The 12822-nt window shown below is 41.9% G+C and overlaps 1 protein-coding gene across 2 annotated transcripts in view; it reads left to right on the top strand.

Moving 5' to 3' along the window:
• The window catches only part of LOC114561482 (NACHT, LRR and PYD domains-containing protein 12-like), a 96409-nt gene extending 84002 nt beyond the window's left edge, over nucleotides 1-12407 (top strand). For both annotated transcript variants that reach the window (XM_028587526.1, XM_028587525.1), the window contains exons 12-17: nucleotides 645-700; nucleotides 1279-1496; nucleotides 1821-2086; nucleotides 7517-7633; nucleotides 7764-7905; nucleotides 11319-12407. In XM_028587526.1, coding sequence (XP_028443327.1) covers nucleotides 645-700; nucleotides 1279-1496; nucleotides 1821-2086; nucleotides 7517-7633; nucleotides 7764-7905; nucleotides 11319-11650 — 1131 coding nt within the window. In that variant the 3' untranslated portion in view covers nucleotides 11651-12407. The remainder of the gene's footprint in view (nucleotides 1-644; nucleotides 701-1278; nucleotides 1497-1820; nucleotides 2087-7516; nucleotides 7634-7763; nucleotides 7906-11318) is intronic.
• Nucleotides 12408-12822: the final 415 nt, after the last annotated feature.

The following is a 12822-nucleotide window of genomic DNA, read 5'->3' as shown; positions in this document are numbered from 1 at the left end:
AAAAAGCCGCAACAGCGGCTGTACTTTTTACGAATACTTAAGAGGAGCAATCTGTCTGCTGAGCTGCTTAAGATCTTCTACCACTGTTCTATTGAGAGTGTCATAACATACTGTATGACTGCATGGTATGCCAACTGCACAGGGAAGGACAGGAAATCCCTAAATCAAATTATAAGATCTGCTGAAAAAACCATTGGACTTCCCCTGCCCCCACTGGACGACATCTTTAAGAGCTGCTGCCTCCGCCGAGCGCACAATATTCTGCAGGATGAGACCCACCCTTCAAACCATCTCTTCTCCCTGCTTCCATCTGGCAGGCGGTATCAGGCTTTTAGAGCATACTCTTCCAGGCTGCAGAACAGTTTTATCCCCAGGGCCATCACAGAACTGAACAATCATGCCCCCCACCTCCCAGTCAGCACAGTTGCACTTTTTAGAAAGGGATTTTATGAAATGGAACTCAATGCAATATTGGATGCCTTGATAATGTTTTTATATTTTATCTATTGTGTGAGTGTGTATATGAAAGTGAGTATTGTTTTAGAGTTTGCGCAAGTAAATGTCATTGTATGGTTCTGCTGCACAATGACAGTTAACGTCTATTCTATTCTCATCAACTCTTTTTGTTCTTTTTATTATTTCAGGAAATGTTGCATTTCACACCTGAGCTGCTGACTGAGTCTGGAAAGACTTCCTACAGGTAACCCAATCATACAATGCAGAATACTTCAACCTTAAACTGAGTCAACTCCTTTCAGCAGTTACACTGTAATCTAATGTTCAGCCTTCTCAGTTGAGTTTACCTCTTTTTAGTGCATCAGTATAATCCATCAGAACTGCATTTCAGACATTCTAACAGCTTCAGAAACCTCTCCACACACACTTCACCTGTCACTTCAACTGCTTTCAGTGCTTTCACTTTACTTTTAAAGCTCATACACTTATTACTCCTGCAGCTGCTGCTTCACACTCTTTTCCAATAAGTCAGTTTGACCCCCAGTTTTTTGAGCAATGCAGTGATCACATTTGTTATTTGTTTGTGTTGCTGGGCAGATTAAGCCTGACTTTAGCCCCAAATATGTTGCTCACAATGTATATTAGAACCTGGGTGAATTCTGACAAACTGTTTTTTGTTAGACGTTCACAATGCCTGATAAAGGAAGGAAGACTGAAATGTGTAAAAGTTGACATACAAGATGAATAAAAACGCAGAGCATCTGCACGGTTTGACCCACAGAGGGAGAGCTTGTTTGTGATTGGCCCTTCTGTGTTCAACAGGTTCAGGTGTCCTGGTCCAGGTGTGTTCCAGTGTGCTTTGACTGGACTGGTGTTTGTTACAACTCAGGAGGCGGAGCTTCTGTACAACACTGTCCAATGGGATGAGAGCCTCCTCCAATCAGCTGGCAGGATGGCTGCAGGGCCGCTGTTTGACATCAAGTGTTCAGAGGATGGAGCAGTCTGTCAGCTCCACCTTCCACACTGTGAAACAAAGGAGGGTAAAGACATTACTGTCTTCAATGTTAAAGAATGAATTAATACTACTGCAAAGATGTGTATTCATGTGTAGTATTTAAATTAAAGGAGTAGTGGAGTTAATTTGCAAGACTTACCACACTCATCCAGACAGATCACATATGGAACAGGAAAATAAAAAAAAATAATAAGGTACAGGATAGAGGTGAACTTGCACATCCTTGGGGTGCTCCAGAGTTAATGACTATGGATTAATTGTAAGTCTCTGAACTCAAGTAGAACTAAATTAACAGTAGATTAACCTTTTATCAATAAAACAAAAATTTAACAGTGCTTTTCTTTCCCAGCGCTGCTATTTGATGGCCTGTTGTCTGTCGTCCACATCACTGATGATGGGATGAGCATCTTGGAGCCGCTGGAGATTACAGACACTCATGTGGTGGTGAAGGTCCCTCACCTCTCTGCCTTTGGCCTGATCTGGGATTTCGTTAAAAGATTTGTGAACATCTCACCGCCAATAGAGGCCCAAGTTCTGCTGTTCCTCCGATCTTTGAGCATTGCTGGTCCAGTACTCAATGTTTTACTGCTACCTGGCAACATCCCTTTGAATGAGGTAAAGCTGTATGACATATGTGCTCACCATCTGCCTCAACTCTTTACTTTTGTATCTTCCTCATGCTGGGGTAAAAATCAATCTGTACATCTTCAGATTGATCTCTTTATTTTTCTACATCTCTCGTGTAGATCTTTTTGTCATTCATGATACTTCCACCATGAAGCGTAAATAGTGGCCTAAATGAGTCCAGAGTTAAATACCTCAATACTTTATGTAAACTTCAATATTTAAAAATGAAATGAAAAAAAACTAGCTTGGATGGATGATTTCTGAGGAGTTTGTAGGAAGATTAAAATTAACTTCTTAGACTTTGTTCAGCCTGGTCTCACATAATTCCATGAAATGATCACATACTGTTAACACCGCATTATGTGGTGGTGTCCCGGAATGTGTGAAAATTCTGTGTGGCCACCACGGAAAACAATGCCAATGTAAAGTCAATGAGAATATGACATAGCATTACGAGTAACTATTGTAGCTAGTAGTATGAAAGCCAGAAAATCCGTGTAGGGAAGTTGGTTGGGAGGGCGGATGGGTCAAACAACACAGGACTTTTACCCAGGAGACGTGTTCCGCGTGTTATGTTTCCTAAACCCAATCGTTGCTTTCTTCTTTTACTAAACCGTCCCATTCTTCTTTTCCTAAATCCAACCATCACGTTGTTGTCCCGCGTGTCATAGAAACGTAAGCCCACCCACGACCTTTTCCTTAACTGAAATGAGTTCCAACAAATATCAACAAACTCCAACATCCTAAAGTTGGAAGCTGTTGGCAATTGTCAGTTGGTAGTCATAGGAATGTTAATGAAACCAACTGCCAGTCCACACTGCACAGACAGCAACAGACAAGACTGACTTTTTTCACCTAGTCCTACATTTTCTTATTTGAGTTTTGGTTTAATAAAACATGGATGAAGTGGAGACCTCGTTGAATGTGGCCAAAGTAGTGATGGTCTACCTGGCCTCTAAAGCATCTAACAATGTACAGAAGAGACAGCAATCAAGACGAACCAGGAGGAGACTGTGGTGAAAACCTTGGATATTGCGACATCCAAAACAGGGTGTCTGTCCTAACCTGTGTCAAGAACTTCGCTCAGAAGATACTCAAAAGATACTCCAGCTTTTGCGAATTTTGCCCGTTTTGCTCCTCAAAGTTTTGAGGAATTACTCACTATGGTTACTCCATTAATTGCCAGAAAAACCACCCATTTAAACAGCATGTCGAGCTGTTAGAATGTTGCCGTTTGTTGGAAAAAATTTTTTTGATTAGATTTAACTTTATGGTCATTGTGCAGTGTACAAGTAAAAAGACAGCAAAATTCAGTATGCGTCCAACCAGAAGTGCAAAAAAAGCAGAAAAGTGCAATGTAATATACAAAGTAAAGACAGGTGGTGCATAGGCAGGACAATAAATATATTGCAGTGTAATAAGAGCAGAATAAATATAGCTATGTAATATGAACAATGTATGAACAACATGTACAGATATGCGCAATGTGGTAGCAGTGACATTATACTAGTAGTAAGAATAATATAGCTATATGCATTGTGTTAACAGAATATATGGTAAGAAAAACCGAATAAATATGGATATACTGAATGAACCATATAGACGATATGTGCAGTGTGGTAACATAAGAATATTAAGAATATGTATTTGCGGGGTGATTAGTATGAAGAGCAGTAGAACATGGCTATGTATAGGTATAATTACAGTATGTACATCTGTAAATAAATAAATAGAACAGTATGGGTGGGGTAGGGTATTGCAAATTGTTCAGTGAGGGGGGGTGGCTTAGTAGGTTAATTATCACCGGGATGCAGAGTTAGAGTTCAGTAGGGTGACAGCCGCAGGAAAAAAGCTTCCTCTGAACCTGCTGGTGCGGGTGCGGAGAGATCTGAGACGCCTAGGGGTGGTGATGGCGCAGTGGATATGACACGTGCCTTTGGTGTGGGAGATCCGGGTTCGATTCCCACTGTGATACATCAGCCAATGTGTCCCTGAGCAAGACACTTAACCCCTTGTTGCTCCAGAGGCGTGCGACCTCTGACATATAGAGCAATTGTAAGTCGCTTTGGATAAAAGCGTCAGCTAAATGACATGTAATGTAATGTAATGCCTCCAGGACGGAGTGTGGTTGGGGTGAGAACAGTCTTTGATGATGCTGCATGTCTTACGGACATGGATGGTCTCGATCCAGCTTCCAAACTGTGACACATTTAGTGAGGATGCTCTTGATGGTGCAGCGGTAGAAGTTCACCAGGAGTTCATCTGAGGAGACAGGTGGACTTTCTTGAGTCTCCTCAGAAAGAAGAGACGCTGGTGAGCCTTCTTGATCAGGATAAAGGTGTTGAGTGTCTCAGAGATGTGAGGACCTCTCACACCCAGAAACTTGAAGCTGCTGACACGCTCCACCTCTGTCCCATTGATGAAGATGGGGATGTGTGTGCCAGCTTCAGACTTCCTGAAGTCCACAATGAGCTCTTTGGTCTTCTTGGTGTTGAGAGCCAGGTTGTTGTCAGTGAAACTACGAGGATAGGTGCTGTACCTCCTCCCTGTAGGCCGTCTCATCGTTGTTGCTGATGAGACCAATCACCGTAGTGTCGTCTGCAAACTTTACAATGGTGTTAGAGCCATGTACAGGTGTGCAGTCGTAGGTGAAGAGGGAGTAAAGGAGAGGGCTCAGCACACATCCCTGTGGTAAGCCGGTGTTCAGGGTGATGGTTGAGGAGGTGTGATTATCTAACCTAACAGACTGAGGTTAGTGCCATGCACACGTCTGTGGTGGAGAGTGTGAGGGGCTGGTGATTTGCAGAGACCACAGCCTTGATGGCCACCTCTTTGTTGTCCCTATCAAAGCAACAAAAGAAGTGGTTCACCTCATCAGGCAAGGAGGTGTCAGTAACAGGGGGGGTGGAGTGGGTAGCTTTGTAGTCAGTGATGGCCTGGATGCCTTGCCACATGCGTCGGCGGTCAGAGTTGTTCTTGAAGTGACCCTCAATCCTTAGCTTGTGGTTGTACTTGGCTTATTTGATCCCCCTATTCAGGTTAGCCCTGGATGAGTTATAGGCTTGAGCATCACCTGATCTGAATGCAATGTCCCATGACTTCAGCAGTCTGATCTCACTGTTCATCCATGGCTTCTGATTAGGGAAAGTGGTAATCCGTTTGAGGGTGGTGACACTATTGATGTGAGAGTTTATACAATCAAGAATGGAGGAGGCATATGAGTCAATGTCCGTGTGGGAGTCATGGGTGGCTTGAGATGCGAGCACTCTCCAGTCAGTATTTTCAAAATGCTGCTGAAGTGCAGAATCAGCTCCATCAGGCCACACTTTGACCGTCCTTACTGTTGGTTTCACACGTTTGATGAGTAGATGGCAGTAGAAACCATGGCCCTCATTTATCAACCTAACGTAGAAACCAGCGCAGATATGAGCGCAGAAATCATCTTACGACAGGCTTCACGTGGGATTCATGAAAAGTTCGTATCACACCAATCCGAGCGTAAGAATAGTCGTACATTGATAAATGCGGCGGCTGGAAACAATCGTCATTTAAATATCACGCCCCGATATATTCTGGGTTTTGAGGCCTCGCCCCTACAATTTACGACATGGCGAGACGTAATCCGGCTGAGAAGCGGAACTTTTCCGAGGTGGAGATTGAAACCCTGATATCTCCGGTTCATTTGCACTAACGTGTGGACTATTTGGCAGCCTGAAAACTGGTATTAAAGGCTGGAGAAAGAATGCGGAATGAAAAGAGATCACTGATGTGGTCAACAGTGTTGCCGTAGTAAATCGGACTCCAGCTGAAGTTTATTTAATTTATACATCCTTGACACATTTTCTATAGTCCTAATAGTAATATACAGGCTTCTATTGTAATCTCTTAGGCCTACATGTAGGTGTACCTATAATTAAATAAACACACGGTAGCGGAGTTTATGCAGTGTCTTTTATTTTACTCGTGTTCGTCGGAACGAGGCAATAGCTGAGGGAGCGCGTGTCCTCCCCCCCCAAACAAGCCAAAATAACTTGGTCAATGGCAGAAATAAATCATTCACTTGAAAGAGAAACAAAAACCTGAAGAATAAATAAAAAGGTTGTGCATCGTCATGTTTCCTGTATTGAATATCATTGCCAAACATAACACTATAGGCTACCTTTTAAAAGTGAGGAATAATATCCTGTCTCCTTCATATAGCCCCCAGTTGGTGTCTGTTCTGGACACTGCTCTCTGGGCATCGGGTCATCTGGCTCCATCGCTACATTTATGGCACCGTGTCTTCCTGTGCGATGTTGTGCAGAACCCCCCAGGCTAAAACAATGTTGCAGACCGGCGCATAGAGGTCTTCTAAAAGAGCCAGATCTGCCATTGCTGATAAGTGATCAACTGATGACTTCTCCTTCTCCTGTTAAACTGATTATATGCTGCACCGCAAGTCCACACTGACTCAGAAACTTGCGTACACGAGTTCAGACCAGACGTGAGATTTGATCGCAGCCTACGCTCACGTCCAAATTGATAAATGCCGAGCTTTGCGTAGGAATCGGCGTACGCCCGTCGTACGCCTGTTTTAGGTCGTACGCACGTTTCATAAATGAGGGCCCATGAGAGGTGGTCTGAGTGTCCTATGGCCTACATTGGTCTGACATTCTACAACTCCACCAGACCAGACTGGACATGTCAAACTCTAACAACTCCATCCAACAAACGCCAACAAACACAGACGGCCACCCCACACTGACCCAACTGTTGGTTTTTGTTGGCGTTTGTTCGCATTTGTTTGCATTTGTTGGAGCAGTGTGCAAGCTCCTTAAGGGGCCGTGTTGATTTCACAGAATTTTTCCGTGGGCCCATCACAGAATTTTTGGCAATTCCGTGAAACTGCCACAGATTTTGAGTTAAGGGGCTGTGTTAATTTACGGAATTCTGTGAGATCAGGTTGATTTATTACAGTCATTGCCAATAAATACTATACTCTCCCTTTTAAAGAAATACAATACAACACTTTAGTTAGAATGTTTTGTGGACTTAATTTCAACAGGGTCCGAAGTTTAGACTCGCCAAGCACCAAATATGTGGCAAAACTGTTCAGTTTGTCGAGTAAACCTTAGATGTCTATTGGCCACATCTTGGTGAATGTTTGTACCATATAGTTGTATTTTTCTTCATCTTGGTGAAGCTGCAGTACTGATAGCTAGCATTTACCTCAGGCTAGTTAATTAGCCACTATGTGGTGATTGTTGGCAGGAGTCAACCAGCCTTCCAAATGAAAACACGATGAAAACAGGATTAACGCTTTTCTTAATGTATGTTGTGTTTTTACTCTGTAAATCACTTTGTTCAACATTAGTTTTTTTAAATGGACTTGACTATCTGAGCATAAACTAAACTAATAAAAGTGTCCTTTTACTGAAGGTTAAAATGCAATACCAAGATGCTGAGCACATCCAGATCCCTTCCTACTGTGATGTCAGCTTTGGTCAAAGTTACAGTGTCCACTGTGACCCTGAGGTCCACAGAATACAGCCTGAGGTGAGTTAAGTCACTTCTACTGTTGCTAAACACAATTATCATGTTGGCTGCATGTTGAAAACATAACCACCCTCAGCCAGATAAACATTTTTAACGGATTTGAAAATGACACGGTGCTTCTGGTTTTCAGAGTGCACCATTTCGCTTAAGGTATGGACCCAATTACCATCCAACATTTCAAGTTCTCCTGGAGACGATCCCAGAGAACGTGACCTTGATGTTCCAGGAACGAGGCAGGAGAGAAGTCCTGAAGTGTGACGTGCGTCTGAAAGGTAAAGGTTTCACCCTCCTGCAGCATCTCTCCACCTGATGTCCCAGTTTAGACCGCAGTGATACAAAAGAATAGATACTGTATGTATAGCTCTGATATGCATTCAGAGACCTTCACATCTCCTTCATTATTTAAGCTTTTGTCATTTCTTTAAACCAATCACAATCGTCTTGGGCGGGGCTAAGCTCCAGACGGAGCCACGGTGCATCTGCAAAAGAGCCTCAGGAAGGAACTTGTTTTGGTGGAACATGTGGACATTCAAAAGTAGTTTTAGTCGTGCAGCAGAAAACTCAGATTGGACAGATAGTCTAGCTAGCTGTCTGGATTTACCCTGCAGAGATCTGAGGAGCAGTTAACCATAGTCCTCACAAATCAGCCGGAGGTTAGAACGCCAACACAGAGACAGAGGAAGGAGACGGACATCCGGCGGATCTTCCGGTGGCAGCGGAAAAATCCCGTAAAAGAATCTTCATTAATATATAATGTATAATAATAATAATAATAATAATAATAATAATAATAATAATAATAATAATATACAAATGGTGACTTGACCGCTCAAATCACATAATGTAACTGTGAAAAACATTAACAAACCAGGAGGAAGGAAGATATTTTATGTGCCCCAATTTGGTCCTGAATGTTTGTTTGGTGGCTCGTTCAACAAGCTAAGGTTCAGGGGTCTCATTTATAAAACTGTGCGTAGGATCCTTACTATAAGTGTACGTACGCCCAAAAGCCCAAAATGGCGTACGCCGAAAAAAAGTCAGATTTATAAAACCGTGTGTACGCACACCTGTAAGCAACGTTCCCTTTATAAATCAGAAATTACCTACAAGTGTGTGTACGTGGATCAGCCTCTTATCCCGCCCTGTACACGCCCATTTTTAACCATAAATAGTCAATGTAAAGCACCTCGTGAATGCTGATCAGTATATGAATAACACTAGCAGTTGTTACACCGAATCATGATGACTGGCGAAGAAAAAGCAAAAAAATTCTCAGACGTTCAGGAATTGTTGCAAATTGAATTATAATTGAATTGAAATATAATTCGACATGTTCTTGTACAGTGTAGGGATACCTGATCTATAGACTACATTTATTAATAATACGTCCAAAACGGCAGGCATTACGGCACTCGGGGACAGCTTCAATATATCAGACGTATATAATAAGATTCAACAGAACTATATATTGTATCCAAACAAGCCTTAGTGAAAGTTGAAGATTACATATAATATTTATTTAAAAAAAAAAACACTTATCTGTCTGACATTTCCCTCTGGAAACAGCCGGTTTCCCCCAGAGTGGCGAGGACCTGTATTTGGACCGGGATGGCCCGGTTCCGGCGCGTTGCCTTCTCTACTGGACCCAATTCAGTACATAGATCCAAGAGCTCAGCTTTAGGGAATCTAAATTGGCATATTAGCCAGTCATCATCATGGGCCTTGAAGTCTCTTTTTTATTTAAGATTTGAGTTGAGGTGTTTATGGAACAATTATGACTCTGTACAAGCGCAAATAACACTGCTGGATTGCATCTTCATGGTAACCTAGATGATATGGAGTGAAAGAATGTGAATGAGGCATCAATACTAGAAAATATTACGAGTACAGGAACCTAAGGCCATTTTTACAATTACTTTTCCATCTGGTTTTATTTTCTAAAAAAGCTTGTAAAACATCAACCCTGTTGTCCACAGTCAATCAATGTACATCATTTTTTTCAGGAAAAACTGGGCTTTTAGAATATTTGTGCTGTAGTGAGGTCAATTGAATGTAAAAAATGGTTGTATGACCTTAAAAACAAATAAATAAATAAAACGGAAAATGAATCTCACAGATAATTTATTGATATCACACACAGAACAATAAAAGCTAAGCTAATCTCCTGTCTAAATCAGTTCCCATATGTCTTGGGTGTCAAACTGTGAAGAAATAAACATTATAACTTATAAGTTGACAAAATATATACATTTTTTCAAAAAAAGTCCAGACGCTTTTGCCAGTAATCAAAATAATAATGTCAAATGTATTGATATCACACACAGAAAAATGGTACACAAGAATTTGTGTTGTCTAAAACAGTTCTCCTATATATTTGGAGTCATCCAGTGCAAAAATAAACATAATGAACGTTATAACTCATATAAATGACAAACTATTTACATTTCTTCAGAAAAAGGCCCAAATGTATCCCAAATATCTAAACAGTGACGCCATTATCTCTCTTTTTCACTTTACTGTTTGTTCTTGCTCGGTTTTCGGATTTCCTGCGGTCAGTGAACTCACCTTTCCACTTTGTGTGACGGACCTGAAAAACGTAAACACACTTGCAAAGCATCATGGGAGATTTATGCTAGACGGCAGCCCCCTGTAGCACAGACGACCGAAAACGTGATAAATTACGGACATCGATAAATCTTGGATGTAAGCGTTTGGATTTATTGCTGAACAACTCCGAAAAGACGCACGAGTTCCAGACTGGATATATAACCTTCTGTAAAGGCTACAAAGACACCAAAGACGCCCCCCGTGATGCCTAGCTTCTTAGCTATTAGCAGTTGAAATCGGCTAAAAGCTAGCGCCAAAAATGACAGAAAACGAGATAAATTACGGACATCAAGTGGATAAATCTTGGATGTAAGCGTTTGGATTTATTGCTGAACAACTCCGAAAAGAGGCACAAGTTCCAGGCTGGATAGAAAACCTTCAAAGACAGGCTACAAAGACACCAAAGACACCGCTGTGATGGCTAGCTCGTTAGCTTTCCGCTGGAAAAAACGGTAAGAAAATCGATAAAACTTTCGTTAAATAATATAAATATTTATCGGCGGTGCCGTGTGATGTCGTGGACGATGCCGTTGTGCTCTGAGGGTTAAAAATAATTTACTCTCTGCAGTCCGACTTCAGTTCACCACCTCACCATCTGCGTCACCAATTCCTATTTAGTCTCCAAAATGTGCGTACGCACGGGTCAGAGTTTGCGTGGAGGACGACATTCTCCAAGTCAAGTTAGTTTTTATAAAACAACCTTTGCGTGGGAAGTGGCGTACGCACATTTTCAGCCCCGTTTTGTGCGTACGCCACGTTTATAAATGAGACCCCTGAACTGTTCATGTTTGTAAGTTAGATCAGAAGGAGACTTTAGCGTGAAGCTAATGTGGGTTGTTGTTCAGCATCTGTAGCTGTTCTGCTTGTGAGACAACGTTAAGCTCATTACTCTCTGAAAGATCTGATTGGCTGTTTCAAAACAAGGTCTCCATCTAGGTAGAAAGATTATCCACAGATTAGTCAATCAGATTAAACCATCACAAAACCGTCAAATATGAACTATAAATGTCTTTTGGTTTCTGGTTACTTCTTAAAGAACAACAAAAACTAACCGTATTTTCCCCTGGTTATCTTCCAGGTCCAACTGGGCCAAATCCACAGAGAAATGACCCAGCAGAGGACAGCTTCCCAGCAGAGGACAGTGATCCCCCAGAAGACAGGCTGTTGCTAGTTCGGAGACAGTTTGTAGAGCGAGTGTCTGATCCAGTTCTGAACCAGCTTCTGGATCAACTCCTTGAGCGTGGTGTTATAACTGATGGTGAAATGCAGTCAGTCAGAACAGGCCGAGCAGACAAAGCCCGAGACGTGATGGACACGGTGAGAAGAAAAGGAAGTTGGGCCAGCTCAGTTCTGATCTCTGCTCTCTGTGAGGTGGATCCAGTCCTTTCCAGAGAGCTGAGATTAATGTGAAGAACCAAACTGTGGAGAGTTGGGATGGATCTCTACAATCACTGACTGGTACACATTGTCTCTTTGAAATGAAAAGCTGTTAAAGTCTGTTTTTAATAAGTGGACTTTGACTCTGAAAGTGATTGAGTCCAGTAAAGAGCAGAGTGCTGTTCTTAGTTTCAGCCACTAGATGGAGACAGAACTTCACTGATGGACAAACAAGATGCAGAATCAGAACATCAGAAAACCAACTGAGAAAGATTTCTGAGTCAACATTGAGCTGTTGTTTAAAGAAATCCTGCTTGGTCATTGGTCACATCCTTTAAATCTCTTTGACCTTTGTACAGCCTCATGTCATCGTTACTTTAGAACAATAATCAAAAGAGAAAATAATTCTGCTGAATGCAGCGTGGCTTTTTTTAAGGCTGGAGGACTTTTGGCTCTGGACCAAAGTTTTCTCTTGGTGACAGAAATCTTCAGGGGGATTCAGAGAAGAGTGGCTGCTGGCACTCCTAAAAATTATGTTTTATAGTCGTAATATGAAATGTTTTTCTAAGCTTGGGCTGCTGTTGTTAACTTGCAATTTTAAAATGTAACCTCCTCCATTTGAAGCAGAGTGGAGAGTTAATATGTCGGCCTATTGACATATATTTGTAGAGGTGGACATTAACCTGACAATAAATATGGCACAGACAGTTTTTCTAAATCACACCCAGAGTCTCTTCTCTGCCTACACTACTGGTGTGAAGAATAATAAAGGTTGATATAATAAATAAGTTGTGAATTAATCTTTATTTGGCTTTAAATGGAGACACTGGCCCTCATTTATCAACCTAACGTAGAAACCAGCGCAGATATGAACGCAGAAATCATCTTACGACAGGCTTCACGTGGGATTCATGAAAAGTTCGTATCACACCAATCCGAGCGTAAGAATAGTCGTACATTGATAAATGCGGCGGCTGGAAACAATCGTCATTTAAATATCACGCCCCGATATATTCTGGGTTTTGAGGCATCGCCCCTACAATTTACGACATGGCGAGACGTAATCCGGCTGAGAAGCGGAACTTTTCCGAGGTGGAGATTGAAACCCTGATATCTCCGGTTCATTTGCACTAACGTGTGGACTATTTGGCAGCCTGAAAACTGGTATTAAAGGCTGTAGAAAGAATGCGGAATGAAAAGAGATC

This window comes from Perca flavescens, chromosome 9 (genome assembly GCF_004354835.1).
Source record: "Perca flavescens isolate YP-PL-M2 chromosome 9, PFLA_1.0, whole genome shotgun sequence".
Taxonomy (NCBI): domain Eukaryota; kingdom Metazoa; phylum Chordata; class Actinopteri; order Perciformes; family Percidae; genus Perca; species Perca flavescens.
Note: the sequence above shows the minus strand (reverse complement) of the source record. Positions and strands in the feature narration are given on the sequence as shown.